Source organism: Myodes glareolus, chromosome 3, assembly GCF_982192425.1.
Source record: "Myodes glareolus chromosome 3, mMyoGla1.1, whole genome shotgun sequence".
Classification (NCBI taxonomy): Eukaryota; Metazoa; Chordata; class Mammalia; order Rodentia; family Cricetidae; genus Myodes; species Myodes glareolus.
The window spans coordinates 68,177,571-68,204,231 of NC_142028.1; the positions used below are offsets into that span (position 1 = coordinate 68,177,571).

Sequence of the window (26,661 nt, forward strand, 5' to 3'; positions counted from 1 at the left end):
GTGCAGTCTCTGGTTTTTTCTTTTTTTTTCTTCTACCTGCAAAATAAACTTGGGATTAATTACATCTCTGATAGGCTTTAGGATGGAATACTAGATTGTCATGCAGTCATACTTCACGGGGCCTCTTTTTATTCTTCATTTCACAAACGTGCAAAATTCCGTGCCAGAAGTACTGTGGGGAAAGATAGGCACAACTCCAAACTGATAAAAACAGGATGTCTTCAGAGTTCCTTGGGGAGGCCATTGGTGACAAAGTCTTCCGGGACAGAAGATTGTAAGTGGCTGGGCCAGAGCTCTAGCTGTGAAGATGGAAAGGAAAGGGCAGATTTGGGAAGCAGATGTAGAATTAATAGGACACCGTGACTGATGGGAGAGTCCAGTAGCAGATCTAGAGCTCGTGTTTCCATTGAGCATGAGTATACTGAACATTCTTATCAAGATGGGATCAGCGAGACCACGGAAAGACAATTAGCCTGGTATACAAAGAGGGGTTTTCTTTGAGGGTCTTGTTACGTATCCCTGGCAAACCTCAAACTCAGAATCTTCTGAGCTCTACCTCCTGTGTCCTGGAATTTTTAAGCCCACAGCATCCTGCCAGTCTTTTGAGTTTTGAGATTCCAGTCAGGAATAAAGTTAAAGTTTCCAATAAACACACCCTTAGATTGCTTAGGCAAATAGCAAACTACTGGGCTGGTTTAATAAAGGAGCAAAATATGAGAACAGAGAGGAAGACCCAGCCACCCTTGCTCAAGTTACCTTATTCTCCATTTGTCTTGTGTCTGCAATATAACTGATCTCTAGTACTCAAATGCGTATTAGGGAAAAATAATAAAGTCTGAAATTAGGACTTGCAAGTTGTCCATCAGATAATACCACCATCCTTTTCAATTCCCTCTTGTTTTTAGGAGGAAAAAAAAAGCAAATTTTAATTTTGTCCCTAACCAGTTTCATAGATTGTATGCTGGTACAGCTTGCTGTACTTATTATTAAAACTTGTCTTCCCCAGGGACTGTGAAGCCCTACTTATAGAAACTACATTGCATCCTGTCATCTCTGGATAATAGCAGATACCGGGAAAGTTATATTTGATAATGAAATGAGCCAGAGATCATGAATATGATACTGAGATGGGTGTGGTGGTGCACACCTTTAACCCCAGCGTTCGAGAGGCAGAGACAGGTGATCTCTGGTCAAAGGACAACCTGGTCCACAAGATGAGCTCCAGGTCAGTCAAAGCTATGTAGTAAGACCTGCCTAAGAAAAGAAAAGAAAAGAAGATACTGAGTGCACAGGATGGAGTCAGCAATCTTTACCTTTAGGTGAGTAGAAATAGAATCTTCCTGCATCTTCTGGTAGGCAGAGTAGAGCAGGGAAAGACCTCTTCATGTCGGGGAGTTAGCTTTTCAAACACTTTCACCCCCAACTGCAGGCATTCCTTGGTGATGTACCTTAGGCTAGTGGCATAGCTGTCAAACTTGTAAGGATTGGCATCTTCCCTGGTACTACTAGAGCATTGTGATTTCTGAACACTGGGGAAGATGGTTCAGAGAACGGTTCTGGCAGAGAGCCCAGTAAAGAATCATCATTGGCAGACAGTGTACATATACTAGGTCTAACAGTCCTCTGGAGGCCAAGTGTTATGACTGTGCAAATCATAACACGAAGCCTGTGGGTATCCTCTCAGGTTCCTGAGGGATAGAGTCATCTAGACACCATGACCCTTTCTACAGTAAAGCTTAAAGCTTGGTTGAACTTGAACCACATATTCCTAGTTGAAATAAGATAAATTTATCACCATGAGGAAGACACAAAGAGTGATTTGGGGTTTTATTTTTCTATTTTGAAAGACTTCACGGGTTGCCAGCCAGTTGCTTTTCAAACTTTCATGAACTGGCCCTGGAGCCCCAAGTTTACATTGAAGGCTTATTTGTGTATCTCTAGATACCTTTTTTTTTTTTTAAAAAAAAAAAAGCCTTTATTCTTTTTTTTTAATTTTATTTATTATGTCTACAGGGTTCATGCCTGCATGCCAGAAGAAGGCGCCAGATCTCATTGTAGATGGTTATGAGCCACCATAACTGGGATTTGAACTCAGGACCTCTGAAAGAGCAGCCAATGTTCTTAACCCCTGAGCCATCTCTCCAGCCCTAGGTGCCCTTTTATAAGCACTGGCTGAGCAGCTTTCCTTATTAGCAAAAATATGATGTAGCATATCATATTCCTGAAGCCAAGGAAGGATGGACGTTATGGATATCGCTTGCCTTGGACCCTAGAATCCTATGGCAGTTAGGGTCTTGGAGGTTAAAGTTACAGTGAAAAACAGGACTTCTAAACCTCACTCTACTTCCCCAGACTGCTGTCTGTATTACTTCAATATCTGAGTGTTCATTTGTTTGTCAAAGCAGGGTTTCTCTGTGTAACCCTGGCTGTCCTACAACTCACTCTGTAGACCAGGCTGGCCTCAAACTCACAGAGATCCACCTGCTTCTCCCTCCTGAGTGCTGAGATAAAAGGTGTGTGCCACCACCTCCCGGCTTATTTCAATAATGTTGAACTACAATATTAGGTTGTTCCTCTCTTTCCGGGCATTGTTTTGGCTGTAGCCTGAGGAAGGCTCATAAGCTTGGAAGATATACAGAGGATATAAAAGAAGCAATCCTTCAAAGCAGCCACATCAGGAGGGAAACGTAGGAAAAGTGGGGTTGCTGAAGAATGGGGGTACACATTTTCAAGTTCTCCATTTATGACCGGCAACTGCTTTTCCTAGGAAACAACAAAGCCCTTGTAGTTTACCTGTTAGGAGCATACTGTCACTGTTCTGAACTACAGAAGCCTAACTATGATCTGGCAGTATCCGCAGGGGTCATTCTTGGGAGCCCTCAGCAACCGTTACCTTCCGAAGGCAGGCAGCTTTTTCCTTAGGGAATAGAACCGGTGAGGTCTGGGATAAGTCTTTGGACCTTGGGAAAGGTCTTGAAGGGCATGGTTACTTTGAAGTACTTGACCAATGTTTTATACAGTATATCTTCATCTTCACAGTAATCATGTTCCATTGCATGTTACACAATTGTAACTAAATTACCTAGATAAGGAAAATAGCTTCACACGACAGGAAGTTCTGATTTGGTTAAGCTGCTACACAACACCAAAGAACTGGGTTGCTTTTTTATTTATTGATTTTTTTTTATTTGCTCTGCTAGCCTTTGTAGTGTTGGTTCATGTAATAGTCTCAGGTTCGCTACTGTAATCCCAGGAAGAAAATTATGACAAAACAATTTCTAGCAGAAGTCAGAAGGACTTATTTCCCCACCCTCTCAAGTGTTTCATTCTAAAACAAGGAAATCTTTCCCTGGATGCCCTAGCAATTCAGGCTTTATGTCTCATCAGCTCATTTTCCCATGCCACTGGCAAAGCAAAAATGACCTCTTTATATGGCTTAGATGGGAGTTACCCTTTAAATCATAAGGATTAGGAAGGTTAGTTATGTCTAACAAGAAGCAGGTGGGCTGGAAAGATGACTCAGAGGTTAAAAGCACTGGCTGCTCTTCCAGAGGTCCTGAGTTCAATTCCCAGCAACCACATGGTGACATACAACTATCTATAATGAGAACTGGTACCCTCTTCTGGTGTGCAGGCGTACATGTAAGCAGAACACTGTATACTTAATGAATAAATATTTTCAGAAAGGAAGGAAGGAAGAAGGAAGAGTGGATATCCAGGCTTATGGTGAGAAGCAGGGAGCCTCTGGTCTTGGCTCTTTGTATTCTAAAGCCCATGTCTTATATTGTGTTTGCTGCAAGTGCCAAGTCATTATTGCGGAAACCACTGGTAGAGACTATCGTTTTCTAGATTGTGTCTTAGCTAACACAGGAAGTGGAGGACAGATGCACTATGGGTAGTAGAGTAATAGTGGCAATGGGAAGGAAGTGCACACTCTTCTTCATCTCACTTCTAAGCTCCGAGGTCTTCCTGCTTGTTAAAGTAGGTAGTTGGGCACTCTATCCTTCAAGTGCACTGAGTATTTGCTACTTCATTGTGCTTTGCTCTGGTGTCGATCATGTATCCATGTACTTACTTGCTATCCTGATATCATGCTTCTATTTTACTCATTTTAAATTTGGATTGTCTCACTGAGCTATAAAAGCTTATAAAATTCACCGGGGGGTGGTGGTGCATGCCTTTAATCCCAACACTCAGGAGGCAGAGATCAGAGGATTTCTTTGAGTTCAAGGCTAGCCTGGTCTACAGAGTGAGTTCCAGGAGAGGCTCCAAAGCTACAGAGAAACCCTGTCTTGTCGGGGTGGGGGTGAAAGCTTATAAAATTCAAGTTCTTTGTTGGAAATATGTGTATGATATATATATATATGCAAAATATATGTGTGCATATCATATATTGCACAATATTATATATGTATGTGTATTACATATATTAATTTTTCCTAATCCATGGCTTGCCTTTTCATGTCCAATTTATTAGTTCATGCTTTTTGCATGGTATTTAAAGAAAAATTTCATTGTCTGGTGGCCGCTGAGGTGCTCAGTGCTCAGTGGGCACTGACTTCTCTACATCTGAGATTTTGTATTTTATAGTTCTTCTTTCTGAGAACAATCAGTGCCCTGTCCTTGAAGCCCATCCATCCGTCCATCCATCCACCCATCCACCCATCCATCTATCCAAATAGTTATTTAATGTGCTCTTCTTTTTTTTTTTTAACTTAATGTGTTCTTATAGGGCAGCAATAGGCATTGTTCTCGGCATTGAAGTTGAGGCAGTTAACAAGATGCACAAAACTTGGTGTCCTTTGGAAGTGTGTTACCTTCCAACACACTTGGAAGAGTGTTTGGTCAGGAGAAAACCTCACATACCTTTGCCTTGGCAAGAATCTCCAAGACCTTCTTGCCTCCCTGCTTTAAATTTTAATTAGTGAGACTTTCACATGGGCTTACTCTAAAAAGGTGTGGTTCTGCATAATAGAAGTAGATAGGAACATAGCACAGACAGTTGTTGGATTTTATTGAATCTAAGGGCACAGATCTTGTTATAGTGTTCGAAGAGACGGTACCTTGGGGCTAGAGCAATAGATCAGTGGCTAAGGGCACTGTCTGCTCTTCCTGAAGACCTAAGTTCCATTACCATCATCCACATGGCTGTTGACAACTGTCTTAACTCCAGTCCCAAAGATCCAACACCCTCTTTTGGCCTCCATGAGCATCAGATACCCATGTGCACAGAGTTATGTGCAGACCAAACACTCATACACATTGAAAATAAAACAAACAACCAAACCCACTCAGTCTATGACTGTACCAATTTTCTGGAAGAAGCTAGATAAGCTTGCATTCTTTTGAGGGACTAGTTCCAGAATCAAGAGGTGAGGGTATGATAGGCCCTTGCATGGGTTTGGGATTTACTCTTCAGGCTTAGATCATGCTATCTATATATGGATTGACACCCCCCCCCAAAAAAAAAGGTTTCTCTGTAGTTTTTGAGCCTGTCCTGGAACTCATTCTGTAGGCCAGGCTGGCCACGAACTCACTGAGATCCGTCTGCCTCTGCCTCCCAAGTACTGGATTAAAGGCATGCGTGACCATTGCCTGGCCTCTGGATTACCTTTTAAGATGTGGTGCTGCATCTGGTTATTTGATATTTTAAAATTAAGAAGGGTGTTTCAGTCTACAGGAAGAAGAAAGTAAGGCAGAATTGGTGTATCCGATGGGGCTTGTAGCCCCCTCTGTTTATTATATAGTAAGCACATCCATTAAGTGCTTCAAAACTGTAACCATAGTAAAGATTTTTGTTATTAACATTTGGGAGGTTTCTTCTGTGCTGTCTGCGCATTGTACATGTTGGTCTTTCAATCCTTTGGATGAGAAAACTGAAGTTCAAAGAGATAACGTGACTAATCCTAAAGTCCATTTCATGGGGAGGGAAAGGATAATGAAAATAAAATATGTGTATATATGTATATAAATATATATATGTATACACACACATATATACACATGTATTTAAAATCAAAAGATAACTGATTCATTGGGACATAGGGATTATAATGAATCCTTGCTAAACCCGCATAAAATAGTATCTGGATTCACTGAGCCAAGTATTTTTTTAAGGATGTACTGCTTGCGTGATAAAGTGCTGGATCTAGTCTCCGGGTTAGATTACATTCTAATGGGTTGGAGGCAGTTCATAAAGTAGTCCACAACCTACACATCGGGAGAAAGGTTACCTAGGGAAGGCTAGCAGGGTCACCCACCATAGACCGGTGGTCCAGGAAAGGCTGCTGGAGATGACTTAGGTCAAAATTTGGCATGGGATGAGAGGGGAGAATTCTTAGCCATGGGAACCCAAAGGCTCCAAATCAGCAAAAAAAGCCCCTGACCAGTTCGGGGAAACTGGAAGTGGACCAGTTTAGTCGTAAAATAGTCTTGAGGGCTCCTTAGCCAGGTGTTTTAATGCCAGAAAGGAGTTTAGGTTCCTCAAGGGGATTCGGAGAGTGTTTAAACACAGAAATAATTCCTTCTAGTACTCAGGTAATGTCCCGTTTCTTAATCATCTATTTTAAAACTATATTGAACTTTATTTTTAATCCATCTCAAAAAAAAAAAGTTGTTAAAGCAACTTTGTGTACTTAGCGAAATCTCCGATGCTGGTTACCGCCCAGTGCCTGTGCTCCAAGCGGGCGTGGCAGGCGGAGCAAGGAGGCAGAGGATGTCTTTTGATGGCCACCCGCCACTCTCAGGTAGGCTGACCCTCAGGTAAGCTCCTCAGGCTGGCAGCGACGTCGCCTCAGGCAGCGGCCCCGGCTGGTCCCGGACCGGAGACTGTCACGGGGGAGATGGGGCGCTCGCTCGGGATTGTCACCGTCAGGCACAGCGGGAGCAGTGCTCATGGCTCCGCCCCGGCCGGGCGCCCGCTCGCCCGCCCACACCTCCCCAGAGTCGTCGGCGCGCTAGCCGAGCCTGCGTGGACGTCGCGCCCGCGCGAATCCGGCTCGGGGCGAGCTGCGGACCCTGTGAGCGGGGCGCGATTGGGGGAGCGGAACTGACGCGGGCGTGCTTCCGGGGGCGACGGGGAGAGTGAACAGCGGCGGCGACCGTGGCGGCCGGCGGGTCGGGGAGCGGTGCACGCGTCAGCAGCTGCAGGCGACGCAAGTTCCGGACCGGGTTCAGCATCCTCGCCTCACGCCTCTCTCTGTCCTCGCCTGACAGTGGCGCCTCTGCCCGGCCCGAGCTTTCGGAGGGCGTCCCTTCGTCGCTTCAGCGGCGGCCCCGTTCTCTCGTGAAGCACTCCCCCCAGCTCCATGAATGGAAATTGGCTCCGCAGGTGAGTCGGGGCCGCCGGACCGGGCGGGCGGGGTCGTTACCCCACGGGTGTCCCCTGAGCATCCTCGCTCCTTCCACTTCGGGTGCTGTCAGCGTGTGTCGTGAAGAAGTAAGCTGGTTTTCGGGCCCAACGCGGGTGGCTTTTCCACAGCTCCGCAGCTATTCTCCGGGGGGCACTGAGTTGGCAAAACTACCCGGAGGGTTGAAGTTTGGGTTTATTGAGGCGATGTCATCCCCCTAGAGTGCTGCTCCCCTGAGGATATGGAGGAGTTTGCCCTTGCTTTTGTAATTCCAGCTGGAAATATTCAAGACTGCGCTTATCCTTTAACCGGGTCGTGTGTCCCATGCAGGCTGGACAGTCAGTCACCACCCTTTCTCCCCTCTTAAAGTAGTGTGAGGATACTCCGAGATAACCGATGGGATTAAGTTTGAAATTGGTGTCCGGGCAACGTCAGATGCAAGATGGCATTGCTTGCATCCGAGATTCCCAATGGCTGCGGCAGTGTGGCATGTAGTCTCTGAGTCGCTAAGAGATGCTTTCTCAGTCTGGATCCCTGCTTTTGTGAGAAGGTAGATCTTCAGAATGCGGCCACTGTTTCCCTACAGCAGCACTTGGCATATACCTGAAAATCCCGGATTTAGAGAACAGTTTTGCCTTTTGAGAGAAAAATGGCAGCCTGCGCAGGACTTGCCTTTAAAAAGGGAAAAGAAGTCAGCGCTTCTAAAGTAACTGAGAGAGCGACATGAAATAGGTGTTACATAACGGTTTGCTTACCAAGTGATTGCCCTTGTTCCCAAAATTTGAAAGTTCTCTTCATCCACAAGATCAGTAATGTATAGATTCCATAATATTTGGGGGAGTGTCTTGTTATTATGGTATACCAAGTCCCATAGGTTTTTTTTAATCTCCCCTTGCCAATTTGAAAAGTCCCCAAATATAAGAAAACATAATGTGAAAAAAGCTAGTGACAATTGTCAAGTGGATACAAACAGGCATTTCCTTTATCAAATGGAATTTCTTCACAGTTTCTACCATTTTTCCTTCTATGTTCCATTTTTCTTCATATTTTCTAAAACGCAAAATCTGTCTAGACTGAAGTTTTAGACTCTTATTACCAATTTGTGTATTTCCAGACTGTCTTTTCCTTGTTCTTAAACTTTACGTTTTACCTGTACTGTTCTTACTTTATAAGATAGCTGATTATTTCCAGTGGTCTGATTTTTACATAGCTACCTTGTTGTCAAGCCTGAGAAACTAAGCATGAAAGCAAATACTTGGTTAGTCATCTGTCTAAAACTTTTGAAGGTATTTCTCCCAAATTAAGTATTTTCACATGAAAATATTGACAACATTCTAGAAAGTACTTGTGGTATCAGACCACCTAGTCAGCTGATACACTTAGGGAAAATGAATTTCACCTTTTCTTTTCGGGTATTCTTTTGATGAAATATAGAGGAATTGATGTGTCTTCACATCAGGTATACTTAAGATTTATCAACTAGCTTGAGCATGGTGGCTCACACCTTTGGTCCCAGCACTTAGGAGGCAGAGATGGAGGCTGGGCTGGTCTACATAGAGAGCTCCAGGACAGTCAAGGGGGGCTACATAGTGAGACTCTGTCTCAACAAACAAACTAAAATTCAAACAAAAAAGTTTTGTCAATCCTGCTTGGTCATCTTGGAACGCAGAGTTTATTCTTCAATAAAGTTTTTGTGTGATTGACTGTTGTCGAGTATCAGGATCAAGAATGTTACCATCAGAAATGGTTTTTTGAGTTAGGCATGGTGGTACATGCCTTTAACCCTAGTATTTGGGAGGCAGAGGCAGGTGGAGCTCTATGAGTTCAAGGCCAGCCAGGACTACATAGTGAGACCCTGTTGGGGGGGGGGTTTGTTATTGTTCTTGCATCTTTTGTGTAATTGTTAACAGTGAATGTGAAATTGGAAACATACTTAGGAAAATAGACAAATAGATTTTTTTAATGCAAAATTTGACAAATGCATATTTTGGTTAAAAAATTTTTTAGATATATGAACTAGAGAATTGGCTCAGCATGTCAGAGCACTTGCTGCTCTTGTAGAGGACCCGGTTTTGATTCCTAGCAACATGTGGTGGTTAAAAATTGTAACGCCAGTCCCAGGGGATCTGGCGCCCTCTTATGACATCTAACGGCATCAGTCAAGCATATGATGCACATGCATACATTCAGGCAAAACACTCATACACATTAAACAATAAAATAAATCTTAAATTAAAAATATTTTGCTATATTCCAGGCAGTGGTGGTACACACCTTTAATACCAGCACTCGGGAGGCAGAGGCAGGCGGATCTATGTGAGTTGGAGGCCAACCTGGTCTACAGAGCAAGTTCCAGGACAGCTGGGGCTATTACACAGAGAAACCTTGTCTCAAACCTCCCCTTCAAAAAAAAACTATATAGCTATTCTTTAATAGCCTGTTAGGTTAGTACTGAAATTTTTGACTCCCAACTTCTGTTTTTCTTTTGAATGGATCTTCTCAGGAATCACTTGGTGATAGATTGTTTATCATGTGGATACATAGAAACCTTAAATTTATGTAGTGTAATGGAGGGCGTTAAATATAAGTATCATGTAATGATTTCATGATGGAGCATTCCTCACTAAAAATATTTATCCTTTCCTGTTCACATGCAATGTTTTCAAGGGTATTATTTATTTTATTTTTGAGACTAAGTCTCATTGCATAGATTAAATGACTGTGCCTAGCTTTGTAAGGGATCTTTTGGTTTTTCTTATACAGTCCACTAATTTAGTACCATCTGTCTTAGTTAGGGTTACTATTGCTGTGAAGAGACACCATGACCGTGGAAACTCTTATAAAGGAAGCATTTAATTGAACTGGCTTACAGTTTCAGAGGTTTAGTCCATTATCATCATGGCAGGAAGCATGGTGGCACATAGTCAGACATGGTGCTGGAGAGGGAACTGAGGTTCTACATCTTGATCAGCAGGCAGCAGGAAGAGAACTAGCACTAGGCTTGGCTTGAGCATCTGAGACCTCAAAATCTGCCCACAGTAACACACTTCCTCCAACAAGGCCACACCTACCTAACAAGGCCACACCTCCCAATAGTGCCGGTCCCTATGAGTCTATGGGGCAGGCCATTTTTATTCACACTACCATACCAGCTGAACATTGATTTAATCAAAAGTGGAGTAATTAATTTTATATGTAATAATTTACATGCATGTCTATGATGTCTTTAGGGTACTTCTGATGAAAGTATGTTTCTGGTCTAATTACAGTTGAGCTGTATTTCTGGTCTACAACTTTATGTTGTGTCCAAATAAAATGAGACAGGAAAACCAGGAAATGGTTATTTAAATGCTACTTATATTTTGAAATCTAGCACATTAGTTTATATTTTGAGCTAAAGTCCAGCTGTTGTTCAGAAATGAATTAAACTTAAATGTAAATATTTTCTAGTGATCTGTGGGAAGCCTGGGAGTTTCAGTTATGTGTTACTTTCTATCACACTCAGAATTCCATTCCCAGCATCGGAGAGGTGCTGTGGGACAGTGGTCCGTACCCTGTCACTTGTATTTTAAATAAACGCTGATTGACCAGTAGCCAGACAGGAAGTATAGGCAGGGTGACCAGACAGGAAGTAGAGGCAGGGCAAGGAGAACAGGAGAACTTCCTCTGGGAAGAGGAAAGGCAAGTCTGCAGTCATCATCCAGACACAGAGGAAGCAAGATGTGACTGCCTTGACAAAAAAGGTACCAAGCCATGTGGCTAACACAGACAAGAATTATGGGCTAATATAAATTATAAGAGTTACTAAGAAGTCTGAGATACTAGGCCAATCTGTTTATAATTAATGTAGACCTCTGTGTGATTTCTTTGGGACTTAATGACTGCAGAACCCGGCAGTACAGAAACAGTCAACAGAGGGGAAGATGTCTAAGGAGGGAAATTGTTTATTTTTATCATAAGTTACTAATATGTAAGCCTATTTGTCATGGATGGTAGTTTTATACAATCTTACAGAAAGGGGAAATCTTAGCTAAACATTTTTTAAAAGTTATTTACTCTTACCTTATGAGAGTTTGACTGCATCTGTGTATTGTGTATTCCACATGTGTGCCTGGTGCTCTCAGAGCCAGAAGAGGGAACTGAGTCCCCTGGAACTGGAGTTATAGAGTTTAGTGAGCAGCCATTTGTGGGTGCTGGAAGCTGAAGCTGGGTCCTCTGTAAAAACAGGAAGTTCTCTAACTGCTGAGCCATCTCTCCAGCCTCCTTAAGTTAAACTTTTAATTCCTCTCTGAACATAATTGTCCTATAACCCTGTATTTCTTTATTAATAAAAAGGTTTTTTTGAGTCAGTTAGAAGCCAGCAAGATAGCTGACTCAGTGGGTAAAGGAAAAAGAACTTGCCACCAAAGTCAACTGAGGTCCCTCACGTGGTGGAAGGAGAAAACTGACTCCTAAAGTTGTCCCACCAATACAGACATGCATAGATACAGGCATAGGGGTGCACGTGTACGAAAACACTAAATAAATAAAGTGCAGGAAAAGCAAAGCTCATTTGAGACTACATTTCAGAAGAACAAAAGCTGAATGCAAAGGAAGCTAGAACTAGATCAAGAATGAGATGCGGAGTCTGTCATAATGGAATGGGGTGCTCCTGGCCATGTCAGCACTCTGGAAGGCTGAGGGGAGAGCTGAGATTCGGAAGCCAGCTGGGCTACATAGAGAGACCCTGCCTCAAAATAAGAGGGAGGATTGAAAGAGGAGGTTGAAAGTGATGGATTCACAATCACTAATATACACCGTGCCATTTTGGAAGTGTTTATTGTCATATAAAATTTTATACTTATGATTTGTTTTGAGGGGAAAAAGTCATATTGCACTTTTGTGTGTTGGTTGGGAATTTGGAAATACTAAAGGTTTTTCCTACTGTATTATCACTGAAAATTTTGTTCGTGCTTTCCTGAAATGACTATTACAACATTTTAGCATTTGCTATTTAAGACTGACAGCTTGGATTACAAAAAAAATGCAAGGTTATTTTGATTATTGTTTCAGAATTTAATTTTTATATCAATGATAGGGTACCCTGAGAGAACATTAAAAAGGAGACAAGAAGCATCATTTTCCTTTTCTTTTAAAGAAATTATAAGTTTATAATATGGAAAATAGTTTAGTATATTTTAACCTTTTCATATATGCATATAATGTACTTTGATTATAGCCACCCCTTTTTCCTCTTAAAGAAAGAATTTAGGGCCCTCTATGGTAACAAACCACTTTAGCCCTGCACTGGGAAGGTGGAGGCAGGCCCTCTGAGTTTATGACAGGCTAGTCTGCATAATGAGTTTCCGGTCAGCTAAGAGTATATAATGAGATCCTGTCTCAAAAACTAAAGACTTTAAAGAACAGGTCAAAACAAAACAAATTTAATCTTAAAATGTAGAGGGTTTTTTTGAGGGGGAGTGAAAGTGTTTCAAAACAGGGGTTCTCTGTAGCTTTGAAGACTGTCTTGGATCTAGCTCTTGTAGACCAGGCTGGCCTCGAATTCACAGAGTAAAATGTAGTTTTATAAACATAATGAAGATATTTAAAAACAACCATGAGCCTATCACTCCAGTTCTTACTTTTAAAATTCAAGCTAGAAACTAGTCAACTATCTGTTGTGAAAACCAGCTAAAATGAGTAAAAAGATAAATAGATGCTATTTTCTTTTATTCTTTGGGCAAATTTTGCCTAATAAGTTGGAATTAATATGAATTTCGCTGTGTTTTTCATTGGGAACACTGCATTTGTTTGGTTTTGTAGGCCTGGCCTGACAGTATGCAAAGAGGCCTAGGAATAGCTGCTGGAAGAGTTCCCTCTTGTATATGGAAAAACCCTTGCTCGGAGGAAATTTTTTCCAAATTGTCTTTAGCTGTTGGATTCTAGTTGAAAATTATTTTACTTTATAATATAGATATCTGGTTTCATTTGGTTTCTAAATTCTTAAAATGCTTACTCTACCTGAAAGACTGAAGTCAGTGTTTTTGTTAATCTAACAAAACATTCTTTTACAGCTCTTAAATCTTAAAAGGTAATTTGTTTTAAATAGTTAATATATAAGAGAAAAAAGCCAAAGTGATAGTTCTGTTTTTAGGAAAGTAAAACTAAAAAGATAATTTTTTTGCAACTGACTCCTTTTCTAGACCTGTTTGGTCTGAAAGTGTTAGGATGAACAGCATTTACCAGACACTCCTACTTTCTAATTCAGTTGTCGGGGATGCTCATAGACCCTCAGTCTTGGCTCATTAACAGAACAGATGTGAGAAAGAATATTGTGTATATTCTAACCATAATGATTATGCTGTTAGGATACATGAACAGCCTTTCTGTACTTGGAGTTTCTGCAGTTTTCTGCCTTGTCTATGTTAATATTAATGACTTTCTTTGGCTAGCCAATGCTTAAAAAAAAGACTATTGAGATTCACACAATTAATGCTTTCTTTCTTATATTATAAATGTGGAGCTTTGTAGTTTGATTAACAAACAATAAAATGAATGAAAAGATAAATAAATACTGTTTCCTTTTATTCTTTGGACAGAGTTTGCTTAATAAGTTGGTATTGACATATATTAGTTTATTTTTATATATGTCAGTTTATATTTATGTTGATTTTGTGGTTTGGTTCACAGCTTTGGCTGGAATATCAATTTAATAAAATAATCTGAAAGTACTCATTTTATATCAGGCACTTATCTTATTCACTTCAGAACTGTCAGATTCTTGGGAAACCAGGAGGTATTTATAGAATGTAAACATGAATAAATTAAACACTTTTAGATTATTTTTTCATTTTTAGAATAAAATTTGTAATAAAATTTTCACAATAAATGTATGTACTATTTTTAATTTTATTTTTGTTTAAATACTATTTTTGATACTCTATTCTAGTTGATTTCTAAATCTTCTAACAGCATAAGTTATACTTGTTTATTTGAATTTTCAAAATAGTTAATGAACAGATTACAAAATGGGCTACTTAATATTTGCTCTTATTTTCTTTTTTGTTTATTTGTTTGTTTGTTTGTTTGTTTGAGACAGGGTTTTTCTGTACCTTAGGAGCCTGTCCTGGAATTCACTCTTGTAGACCAGGCATGGTAGTCCTTCTGTCTATCCCTCCCAGAGCCTAGCTACTTGTTTTTAATGAAGAGAATAAAATGAGAGGAAGAAATAAAAATGCTAAGGATAATGTCGCCTTTCAGAACTAAGTTTTACATTTACCAGCTGTACCTAGAGTTCTAACCTACTCTAGTTGGCATGATATAAAGATGGATTTTAACTGTGGGACACTTTTTCCCCCTCCCTACAGGACCCATTGGGGCCCAGCCCCTACTCATAGTGCCCAGAAGACCTGGATATGGCACTATGGGCAAACCCATTAAACTGCTGGCTAACTGTTTTCAAGTTGAAATCCCAAAGATTGATGTCTACCTCTATGAGGTAGATATTAAACCAGACAAGTGTCCTAGGAGAGTGAACAGGTAAGAATCATGAAGTCTTACTGCCATTTGCTGTTTGTATTTGCCTTAGTAAATTATATGTGTCTCTCTTACATGTTTGAACAACAATAAGACAACACTTGGACATGGTATGCATGGAATGTATATACATGACAGGAATACATGCTAATTTGTTTTGAAATTTGTACTTCAGCAGTGGATGATAAAGTGGATGATAAATTTGTGAACTTCCTTCAGATTATCCCGTTATGTATGAGTTTCCATGCTATTCATGTGGTAATAGAAAAGGTCCAAGTCGTATCCACATGTTGTTTGAAATCTGGTCAAGTATTCTGAGCATGTCTTTTGTGTTGCTGTTTGTAGGCGGACTTTTCTGTCCCACCAGCCACTTCCCAAATAACCACACAGAGATTTAATATTAACTATAAATGCTTGGCCGATAGCCTAAACTTGTTTTTAGCTAACTCTTATAACTTGACCCATTTCTATTAATCTATGTGTTGCCCCAAGGCTCATTTACTTCTTGTAATATTTCCCATCCTGCTCGCTCCGCATCCCATAGCATTTCCCCGACTCCTCCTCATTCTTCCTAGTATTCTGTTAGTCTTACTCTCCCGCTTAACATTATCCTGCCCAGCCATGGGCCAATCAGCTCTTTATGAACCAATGGGAGTAACATCTTACAGTGTATGAAGATTGCTCCACAGCAGCTGTTAGTTAATTTATGCTGTGGTTTTTTCTTCCACACTTCATCTTACCATTTTTGTAATGCTCACTTTAAAACGATGGTGGTGGGAGTATACACCCTCTCTCACGTTTTTAAATTAAAAAATAATAAGTAAATGAAAAGTAAAAGAAATTTGTAATTTAACAGTATGACATATAATAAATATGAATGTTGAATTAATTTTTCTTGGACTTACTGTTCTAACTACTAATATTTGTTATAACTGAAAGTGAATGAACACTGAGTCATTATATGATATTAAAACAGTAACTATATGAATGTCATGATTAAAGTATAATACAGAGTCCTTTTGAGGGCAAGAAAAATCCTGGAATGGAAAGTTAGAAATAACCTCTTAAGGTTATTTAAGAGTTCAGTTAATCCAATATAGATGAAATCCAGAAAGGTAAAATGACTTAAAAACACACTTAAAGAGAAAAGGTGGAATCAGAACTGCAGAAGCTTTACTTGGAAGAAAATGAATTTAATTGGTCTAAAATAATTAGACCCTGTCTGCCCATCTATCCAAAGTGTGTGTGTGTGTGTGTGTGTGTGTGTGTGTTTATGCCATAGCTGGACTTGGTGGCACACACTTTTAATTCCGGCACTTAGGGGGCAGAGACACGTGGACCTCTGTGTGTTTGAGGCCAGCCTGGTCTACAGAGTGAGTTCCAGGACAGCCAGAGCTGTGTAGAGAGACCCTGTCCCAAACAACACAAAACAACAACAGTGAAGCCATTATAAAGTGAAGAAGACGAAAGCAGCAGGTAGAGAAGATCAAATGTCGTAGGGTATTGGTGAGTCTTCTTGACTGGGTTTGGAATCACCCAGGAGACACTCCATCCACATTTATAAATGTAAAAATTTTTAGAGAGGGTTAGCTGAGGGCAAAAAACCAACCCTGAATGTAGGTGGTACCATCTCAAGGACTATGGTTCCAAACCGAATGAAAGAGGAAAAAGGAGGAGGCCTGCTGAGTAGTAACATTCATTTCTTGACTTTCCTGACTATGGACATAGTGTGGTCAAGTGCTTCGTGTTCTTGCTGCTAAGACTTGTGTGCTGTGATGGATTACACCTCTCAATCTGTGCACTAAACCCTTTTTAAATAGTTTTCTCAGATATTTGGCATGACTGCAAGAAAAATAATGCAGAAAACAAGTACTCATGAATTTGTTGCCATGATAAACGTCATTGTGGGGAGGGTAGGGGAGGGTAAAAGTGCCTACCACCAAACTTGATTGCTGACGACTCAGGTTTGAGCCCTAGGACCCACATGGCGGAAGGAGAAAACAAACTCATACCTCCACATGTGCACCATGGCATGCATCCCCACACATATGAAATTAATAAAATAAAAATGTAATTTAAAAAATTTAAAAAAAAACCAATACAACCCAAACATGTGGTTAATAGGCCTTTGGAACTGGTTTATAGGAAGAATGATGCCCCAAGCCTCAGATGCTGGACGTGGAGTACAGGGTTTGCTGTTTGGCCTACTGGGTTTTGGTCTTGCTGTAGTCCAGTCCTCCCTTGTCTTCCCAGTCTTCTCTTTTGGGCTGGGAATGCTCTCTTGTGCTTTTGTTTGGAAGGCTTCGGCTAGAGAAGCCCTAGAATGCTGTCAGCAGATCTTATGGGCCATTTTGAAGGGACTTTGGAAGCCCAGAATGCAGATAGCAGAGGCCTAGTTATAAGGTTTCTGGAAGCCACCCAATTCAGAAATAGACTATCTAGCTTATTTGTGTCATATTATGGCAAAAAAAAATCTGGTTGAATTCTGCCTGTGTTTTGAAAATCTGAGAATGAATTTAAAAGTAATGGACTGTATTGTTTGATGGAGGGAGTTTCAAGACAGGTGGCATCCGGGCTGTGACATAATTTCCTCTCACCGCTCTTCATCAGAGCTACAGTGAGCACACAGAAAGATACTTCAAATGTGCAGCTTGGTGAGGGAAGGGGGATGAGCAAGTTCAAAGACACATGTTAGAAGAATGTGTTGAGATGTGCTGAGATTGTCCAAGAAAATAATGTCAGCAAAGAGAAATCTCAGAGCCAGGTGGCGGTGGCACACGCCTTTAATCCGAGCATTTGGGAGGTAGAAGCAGGCAGCTCTCAGTTCGAGACTAACCTGGTCTACAAAGTGAGTTTGAGTTCCAGGACAGCCAGGGCTACTCAGAGAAACCCTGTTTCAAAACATACACACACACACACACACACACACACGCACACACACACACACACACACAGAGAGAGAGAGAGAGAGACAGAGAGACAGAGAGACAGAGACAGACAGAGAGACAGAGAAAGACAGAGAGACAGAGAGAGACTTTATCTCTAAATAAATAAATCTCTTGTCTTGTACTGGGATAAGAGGAAGGTGTCAGGAGTCCAGAAACTCACCATCAAAGAGTCCAGCTTGTAAACATGCAGGTTCCTTTGAAAGGAGAGAGCCTTAATTGAGGATGCGTGGAGAATGCTGCTGCAGGGATTCCATTGAAGACAGCTGCCCACCTTCTCCCTCCCACCCCGCCCATCCACTCCTGGGGTGGGTGGGAGAACTTGCCCTGAGGTCACAAGAGCAGAAAAGCTGTCCCTGTCCCTCACCAGCTACCTGGGAGAACAGGCCCTGGGCAACAGAGCCAGCCCTGTTGGCTTGTCTGTCATGTGGTGGTGTGGGTCGGGGAGAGATGCCCCCTTTACTCCTTGTCCCTTACCACCTGCAACAGAGAGCTGACCCTTACCAGCTGCAGCGCTCTGGAAAGCAGGCCTGGCTCCTAGAGTAGACAATATAGCAGAGGTGTGGGTGACCCAGCCCTGATGTAGGGGGTCCGTTCCCATTTCTCATTTGATATGTGGCATGGGTGAAGGAGAGATGTCCTTCCCTCACTTCCCTCCTCACCCATCAGTGGCTGGTACAGGTCATGGAAGTGGGAGGGGCTGTTCCTGCCCCTCACCAGCTCTAGTGCCTTGAAGAATGGTCCCTGTACCATATCTGGGCAACACAGTGGAGCTGGTGTAGGTGTGGGAAAGCCAGTCCTGAGGGTGTGAAGGCAGGAGAACTGACCTTGCCCCTCGCTCATTGCTACAAGGGGTGAATTAGCTCTAGCAGTGTTGGAGAGCTCACCCTAGTGACGGGGACAGGGGAGAAGTGGACTGTGGACCAATCCTGCAGCTGCCCAGGCCTAAAACCAGGATTATGACTTGGCCTGCCTCAACATCTATATCTGCTGGAGCATGTGAAGGGACCTGACCCACAGACCCAAAGCTGCAGGATCTCCACAACACAGGCAACTACAGGATATTGAAGAAAAGTCCCATCTATAGTGTAGAAACCAGAGGCCTAGAACCAAACCAATGACTCTTTGCAATGAACACTTGCAAGTAAAGATACATGGACAAAAGGGTTTACTGTGTGACTCACTGTATCATTCTGCAGCTTCCATGATGAGATTTTTAATTTCTTCCCTTTTTTTCTTTTAAATAATGTTTTATTGGGGAAGGTGTTTATAGAGCCAGAGGGTAGATGCAAAGGGACAGGGAAATGAATGGGATCAAAAAGCATGATGTGAGAGACACATGGAATAAATAAAAGGAAAGTGAAGAAGAAAGAAAACAGCTGCCCATGGAAGTGTTTTCTTGGGTTCAGCCACCAGGGTGCACAGAAGCCACTTCACCTGTGGCAGCAGAATACCAAACTACATCTTGGTCTGATAGCACAACTTGGTGGAAAAAATTCGAAGGTTGCATGGTTCTAAAACTTTGTACTGAGTTTCCGGAAAGCCACTGAGGCTACACAGTATAGTGAAGATGGCAGTGCCAGAGTCCCTGCAAAGGGGCCCTGAGAGGTCATTGAAAGTAAAATCTAAATTGTTGATGTTAGAGATGCCAGGACCTTGAGAAATACACCTAGAAAAGCTGCAGGCACAGGATTGAGCCAGCCCAAGGGAGGGGTGGGGCTACCCATGGCCATTGGAGCTCAGTTCAAAGGACTGTGAGTCATGGGACCACAGAGTTTGTTGTTTTCCCTGCTGGGTAGCAGTCTTTGGCCTGGTCTTCACTTACTATTCCTATTTCTCTCTTTTCTTAACATTTTCTTTGTAATGTTATTTGTTGGGGATATAGGACTTGGGTTTTTATTTTACAACAGCTCACAATTAAGAGAGTGCCTTGAGTCTCAGAAGACACTTTCAACTGGGGTGTTTGGAAAGTGTTAGAACTGTTCAGATTTGGGGGGAATGCCTCCTCTAGATTAACTAAATGCATTTTGCATCATAAGCTACTACAACCTTTGGGGACTAGGGATAGAATACTATGGATAAAAATAATGTGTTTCACTGGGTGACGGTGGTGCTGCACATATTTAATCCCAGCACTTGGCAGGTAGAGGCAGGCAGATCTCTGTGAGTTCGAGGCCAGGCTGCTCTATAAGAGCTAGTTCCAGGACAGGCTCAAAGCTACAGCGAAAACTTGTCTCAAAAAATCAAAATAATAATAAGTTTTATGTTGACAAAGGGTGGACCTGTGATGGTTAGTCTTTGTTGCTGGTTGGCTGGTATGTACCAATGATCCCAGCACTTAGGAGACTGAAGCAGGAAGGAAGAGAACCATGAGTTAAGAGGCCAGCCTTATTTAAATAGTGAGTTTGAAGTTAACCTGGTCTACATCTAACAAGTTCCAGGCCAGCCTGGACTATATATAAGGAGATCTGCTTCAAGGGGTAGGGATAATAGGAACTAAATAGACCTTTCACAACCTCCCATCCCTTTTGAGACAGTATCTTACGCTGTAGCCTAGGCTTTTCTCGATCTTTCAGTGATCCTCCTGCCTTAGTCTTCTAAGTGTGGGGATTACAGGTATGGGCCTGTTCAGTTCCTTCTGAACATTACCAAAATAGTTAGGGGTTAAAATGCAGCAATTAGTTCTGGCTAACATTTTCAAAATGGATAAAGCTACATCAAATTGTTTCTTATTAATGTAAAGATTGTGTTGCTACCTTCTATAATATCAAGTGATCTTCGTAAATGACTAGAGATCTCTAATACTTTATGAGGCATTTCTTGTGCTGCACAAACAGATATTTAGCACTAAGGCATTAATCATAATTCTTGAGTATGTATCCTAGCCAAATGAATTTCCACTGTAGCCGGAGGAGTTCTCTTGGAGAAATACCCAGGAAATGCTCATGAGTCATTCCATGAGTCAGCTTCTCTGCAGAGTTACTCTCTAGACTTATTTTCTGCTTTTGGGTGTATGTGTTGTTGGTCTTGTCTCCTTTTTGTGTTGTTGTTGTTTTGATTAAAAATGACTACTTTGTGGCTCAGCAGTTAAGAGCTCTGGCAGATGAGGTGACTCACGACCATCTCTAACTCCAGCCCCAGGGAATCTATCATTCTCTTCTGGCCTCTGTGAGCACCAGGCATACACATAGTGCGTAGACATATATGCAGGCAAACAGTTATGTACAGAAATAAAATTTTAATTATAAAAAACGGAAAAATAATGGACATTTGGTAAGAAGGTGGGTTTAATAAGTAAATTTAAAATGGTGTATATATATGCATATATATATTAAATTTATTATGTATACAATATTTTGTCTGCATGTATGCCTGCAGGCCAGAAGAGGGCACCAGACCTCATTATAGATGGTTGTGAGCCACCATGTGGTTGCTTGGAATTGAACTCAGGATCTTTGGAAAAGCAGGCAATGCTCTTAACTGCTGAGCCATCTCTCCAGCCCCTCCACCTCTTTTTTAAAGAAGTGAGTGATCACAATAACTAAAATCAATCCATAGATTTTAGAAAATAAGACCTCAGGTGATGTGGGATTCCCCTCTGTATGCTATGAATATGTTTTATTGCCATTGGTTAATAAATAAGCTGCTTTCGGCCAATGGCATAACAGAATATAACCAGGCTGGAAAAGATATATAGAGAGAGTAGGTAGGCAGAGTCAGGGAGATACCATGTAATTCATGTAGCTGCCACCAGAGGAAACAGAGGCACTGAAACCTTGCTGGTAAGCCACAGCCACATGGTGATACACAAAATAATGAAAATGGGTTAAATTAAGATGTAAGAGCTAGACAATAAGAAGCTAGAGCTAATAGGCCAAGCAGTGATTTAATACAGTTTCTGTGTGGTTACTTCGAGTCTAGGTGACAGGGAACAAACAAGCAGCCTCCGCTTACTCAGGCTTATCCAGTATTTAAATGTTGAAATTAAATACTTGTTTATTAAATTATAATTTATAGTCTGTGTACCACAGCATGATGGCATCAGAAGACTTTGTAGTAAGATGTAGGAAGTGATAGTTGAGGTAAGAGTGGGAAGGTAGGCTGTAGCCCTTTATAAGACTCAACATGGGCTGGAGAGATGGCTCAGTGGTTAAGAGCACTGGATGCTCTTCCAGAGGTCCTGAGTTCAATTCCCAGCAACCACATGGTGGCTCACAGCCATCTATAATGAGATCTGATGCTGTCTTTTGGCCTGCAGGCACACATGGAAGGAATGTTGTATATATAATAAATAAATAAATCTTTTAGAAAAAAGACTCAACATAATCAGGTAAGTTCCATTTTTCAGAGTAAGTGCCAGAAAAATTCTTAATTTTAAACTGTAGTTTGAAGTTCTAGAAAGAATAAAAAATATTATTTTCTGCAAGAATTCTCCTTTTCCCATAGTTAATTTTACTAGTGAAAAGAAGCCATTAAATTTTGGTAAAACTTAGCTCCATTTACTTAAATTTTCTTTTCCTTAAATTTTCTTTCCAAAATTATTTTTATTAAACAATCTTTTTAAGTTAAAATGTTGGGCTTATTGGCCTGGTGTAGTGGCATACACTTTTAATCCTTGCACAGAAGCAGAGGACATCGGATCTCTGTGAGTTACAGACCGCCTAGTCTGCATAGTGAGTTCCAGTATAGCCAGAGCTATATACCATAGGACCCCATTTTTAAAAAATGCTGACAAAATGACTTAAGTGGGTAAAAGCACCTCTTGCCAAATCTGATGACCTGACGTCCTGAGTTTCATCCCTGAGGCCCACATGGCAGCAGGTGAGAACTGATTCCTCCAATTGTCTTCTGGCCTCTACATGCATGCCATGGTGTGTGCACCTACCCGCGTACATACATACATACATACATACATACATACACACACAAAAGAAATAATTTAATTAAAAATTTTAAGTTAAAATGTTATGTATTTTATTTGTGTAGTTTCACTTTTTATAAAGCTAAGAAATTGTCTAACAATATACACCAATGTTCTGCTAAAAATTCTACATTTGAACAAAAAAAGACCATATTCCCACCTTCCCCACTTACATTGTTATAACAGAAGACAAATAATTGCTAGAATTCATTCTTGGTATTAGAATGTTTAGAAGCTAGATGTGTTGGCTCAGGCCTGTTATACCAGCAGTTAGGAGGGAGCCTGAAGTAGGTGGTTGATAAGAATTTGAGACCAACTTGGGCTATTGAGACTGGAGACATCGTTGATGTCTCTGTTGCCTAGGTGGCCTCCACAACCATTTGGTTATACTGCCTTGCATAAATAGCGCCAAGGTGGAACTTGTGTTTATAGTTCATTTCTTACACTGTCTACTTAGTATTGCTTTGAGTTAAAGAAATAATAATAAATGTTCCATTTTATTTTCTACATTTAAACTTACTTTGTTGTTCTGAAGAGTAATGAGCTGTTTGTTGTAAGGCATTCTGAGTCATTGGGAAGACGCTCCTATCTGGAGGGGGAACCCTGAGTTTCTAGAAAGGCTCATTTTCTTTGAAGACTAAAGAGCAGAGGTAGTGAGATTTTTTTTTATGGCATTAAGGAATGATTCTTATATACTCTTATGAGCAAGTATTAGTGCTTCTCCTACGTCAGACAGAGTCTTATGTATTCCAGGATGGTCTTGACCTTATTGTGTAGCCAAGAAAGATCTTGAGCTTCTGATTACTTTGCCTCTGTTTCCCAGGGGCTAAAATTGCAGTCATGGTACACTATACCTAGTTTAATTAAAACATGGGAGCTTTGAGTGTGCTCAGCTGGCTCTGCCTTGAATATGGTGCTGAACATGAAGTTTGTTAGGTTCTACAACACAAAAGAAATCAAGCTTGAGCACTATGTAACAGTGCACTTCTAAAAAGGACATTGCAGCCCATCAGTGGTGGCATACACCTTTAACCCCAGCATTCGGGAGGCAGAGGAATCTCTGAGTTCAAGGCCAGCCTGGTCTACGGAATGACTTCCAGGACAGCTAGGGCTACACAAAGAAACCCTGTCTAGAAAAACAAAACAAAAAATGGCATTGCTATCCCTTAACATAGTTTTTAGTTGTAATGATTTTTTTTGTTATGTGTATAATAACTTCGTGGGATTTTGCTGTTATTTTGAAGTCTGTGTAGGTCACTGTGTGGTCACATTGGCCTCAGACTTGAGATACTCCTCAGAGCATGATGGCAAATATTAAACCTAACATTTTTTCAGAAAAGAAAAGAACATGTAAGAATACATGTGTTATCAAGCACATCAGAAGGAATAACTTAGGAGAATGGGGATAGGGTATGGAGAAGGCAGGGAATAAATCAGTCAGATGGGCTTTATGTGTTAAGAACTGACAAGGATGATTAACTTATCTTTTTTTTATTTTTTATTTTTTCCCTGCAGACCAGGCTAGTCTAGATCTCACAGAGATCCACCTGCCCCTGTCGCCCAGGTGCTGGGATTAAGGGCGTGTGCCACCATGCCCAACCCTAACATAAGCTTTTGTAATTTAGGAATAAAAGTGTAGCCTAGGGGTTTATTTAGCAGTGATATGTAAGTCGGATTGGAGAAGAAAAAAAAACTAAAGACATTAAAAACAAAAAACTTAGGTAACCCAAGTCATAGGACTAAGTCTTAGTCTGAGGTAGTAAAGAATGGGAAGTGAAGACTGGAGTTAGCAATGCTGCAGAGGTGGGGTTGGCAGGTCATGAGGGAAAAGACCAGCCAGGTTCCAAATTTGGGTATTGAGGAGGGCATAGGCACCATTGCTTAAATAGAAGTGGTAACAAGACCAGATTTAACTCTGAAGTAAGTTTTTTGAATTCAGCCATAGATGTTTTCTGCTCAGCTTTGGAAGGTCACTGAAGTAAATTTCTACTGCTAGAAATTTATTAAGGAAATGCTATTGCTATATATCAAAGCAGGATGCTCTTATCTCCGAAGTATTTTGGCCCTACCATCTCAGTCTCTCCTACCACTTTCTTGTTTAGAGTGTTTTGGGCTTCTAGGAGTTGATAAACTTAAAAACAGTTGTTGAGGTTTTTTCAAAGTAAAAATATCTAACAAATGAGATCTTTTTGATTTATTTGGCAGTGGAATATAAAAATGGACTTTAAAATAATGGCCATAAAAGGAAACTTTTACTATGTAGCCCTGGCTGTCCTGGAACTCTCTGAAGACCAAGCTGGCCTCAAACTCAGAGATCCACCTGTCTCTGCCTCCTGAGTGCTGGGTTTGAAGGCGTGTGCCACCAGTGCCTGGCTCATAAAAGGAAATTTTAAATAGCAGTCTCTGAATGAACCCAAAGCAGATAGATGAATCAAATCTTACATATGAAAGACATGATATTGGGTTCAGAGAGTTTCAGTAAAACACAAAATTTGAAAAGCTGAGTGGAAAATAGAGATTTTTGTGCTATGTAAATTTTTGTGGGAATCAAGTCAGCTTAGTTTCTTTTTTTTCTGGAAAATGCTGGTTTCCTTCTCTCCCTTTCTCCCCACTCGCCTGGGCTACATTTTAATCTTTTGGTTTTAATTTAAATCATACACTGTACAAGTGTAATCTCGTTGTGATCTATTGAGATTGTGGAAATAGTTCCTCTCTAGACATAAATTGGCTTGGATCCTTCTAAATGTCTTTTCACGGTCTTTAAGAACTTGTGAGTAAAGCCAGACTGTGGTGGCGCACACCTTTAATCCTAGCACTCTGGAGGCAGAGATAGGCAGAGCTCTGTGAGTTTGAGGCTAGCCTGATCTACAGAGCGACTTCTGGGACTGCCAAGGCTTTATACTGTCTAAGAAAAACAAGCAAAAAAATAAAAGAAAGGAAAAGAATTTGTGAGTAAAATAATGCATTGATTTGTAGGTATTTGGAATAATTCTCTATAGTCTATAATTTCTTACATGTAAGTCTTTTTTTTTCCATGATATTTATTGAGCTCTACGTTTTTCTCTACTCCCCTCTCCTCCTCTCTCCTCCCCACTTCAACCCTCCCCCAAGGTCCCCATGCTCCCAATTTACTCAGGAGATCTTATCTTTTTCTACTTTCTACTTCCCATGTAGATTAGATCTATGTAAGTCTCTCTTAGTGTCCTCACTGTTGTCTAAGTTCTCTGGGATTGTGGTTTGTAGGCTGGCTTTCTTTGTTTTATATTTAAAAACCACCTATGAGTGAGTACATGTGATAATTGTCTTTCTGTGTCTGGGTTACCTCACACAAAATAATGTTTTCTAGTTCCATCCATTTTCCTGCAAAATTCAAGATATCGTTATTTTTTTCTGCTGTGTAGTACTCCATTGTGTAAATGTACCACATTTTCCTTATCCATTCTTCACTTGAGGGGCATTTAGGTTGTTTCCAGGTTCTGGCTATGACAAACAAAGCTGCTATGAACATAGTTGAGCACATGTCCTTGTGGCACGATTGAGCATCCTTTGGATATATACCTAAAAGTGATATTACTGGGTCTTGAGGAAGGTTGTTTCCTAATTTTCCGAGAAATCACCACACTGACGTCCAAAGGGGTTGTACCAGCTTGCATTCCCACCAGCAATGTAGGAGCATTCCCTTTTCCCCACAACCTCTCCAGCATAAGTGGTTATTAGTGTTTTTTATCTTGGCCATTCTTACAGGTGTAAGATGGAAGCTCAGAGTTGTTTTGATTTGTATTTCTCTGATGACTAAGGGTGATGAACATTTCCTTAAGTGTCTTTCAGCCATTTTAGATTCCTCAGTTGAGAGTTCTCTGTTTAGGTCTGTACTCCATTTTTTTTTTATTGGATTATGTGATCTTTTGGTGTCCAATTTCTTGAGTTCTTT

General features: G+C 40.9%; 1 protein-coding gene across 2 annotated transcripts in view; it reads left to right on the forward strand.

Moving 5' to 3' along the window:
* Positions 1-7,124: 7,124 nt before the first annotated feature.
* Positions 7,125-26,661, forward strand: part of Ago3 (argonaute RISC catalytic component 3) — a 112,197-nt gene continuing 92,660 nt past the window's right edge. Inside the window, exons 1-2 of one of the 2 annotated variants that reach the window (XM_048434409.3) lie at positions 7,125-7,330; positions 14,696-14,867. In XM_048434409.3, the coding sequence (XP_048290366.1) occupies positions 7,312-7,330; positions 14,696-14,867 (191 nt within the window). In that variant the 5' untranslated portion in view covers positions 7,125-7,311. The remainder of the gene's footprint in view (positions 7,331-14,695; positions 14,868-26,661) is intronic. The other variant, XM_048434410.3, reaches the window with a different exon arrangement.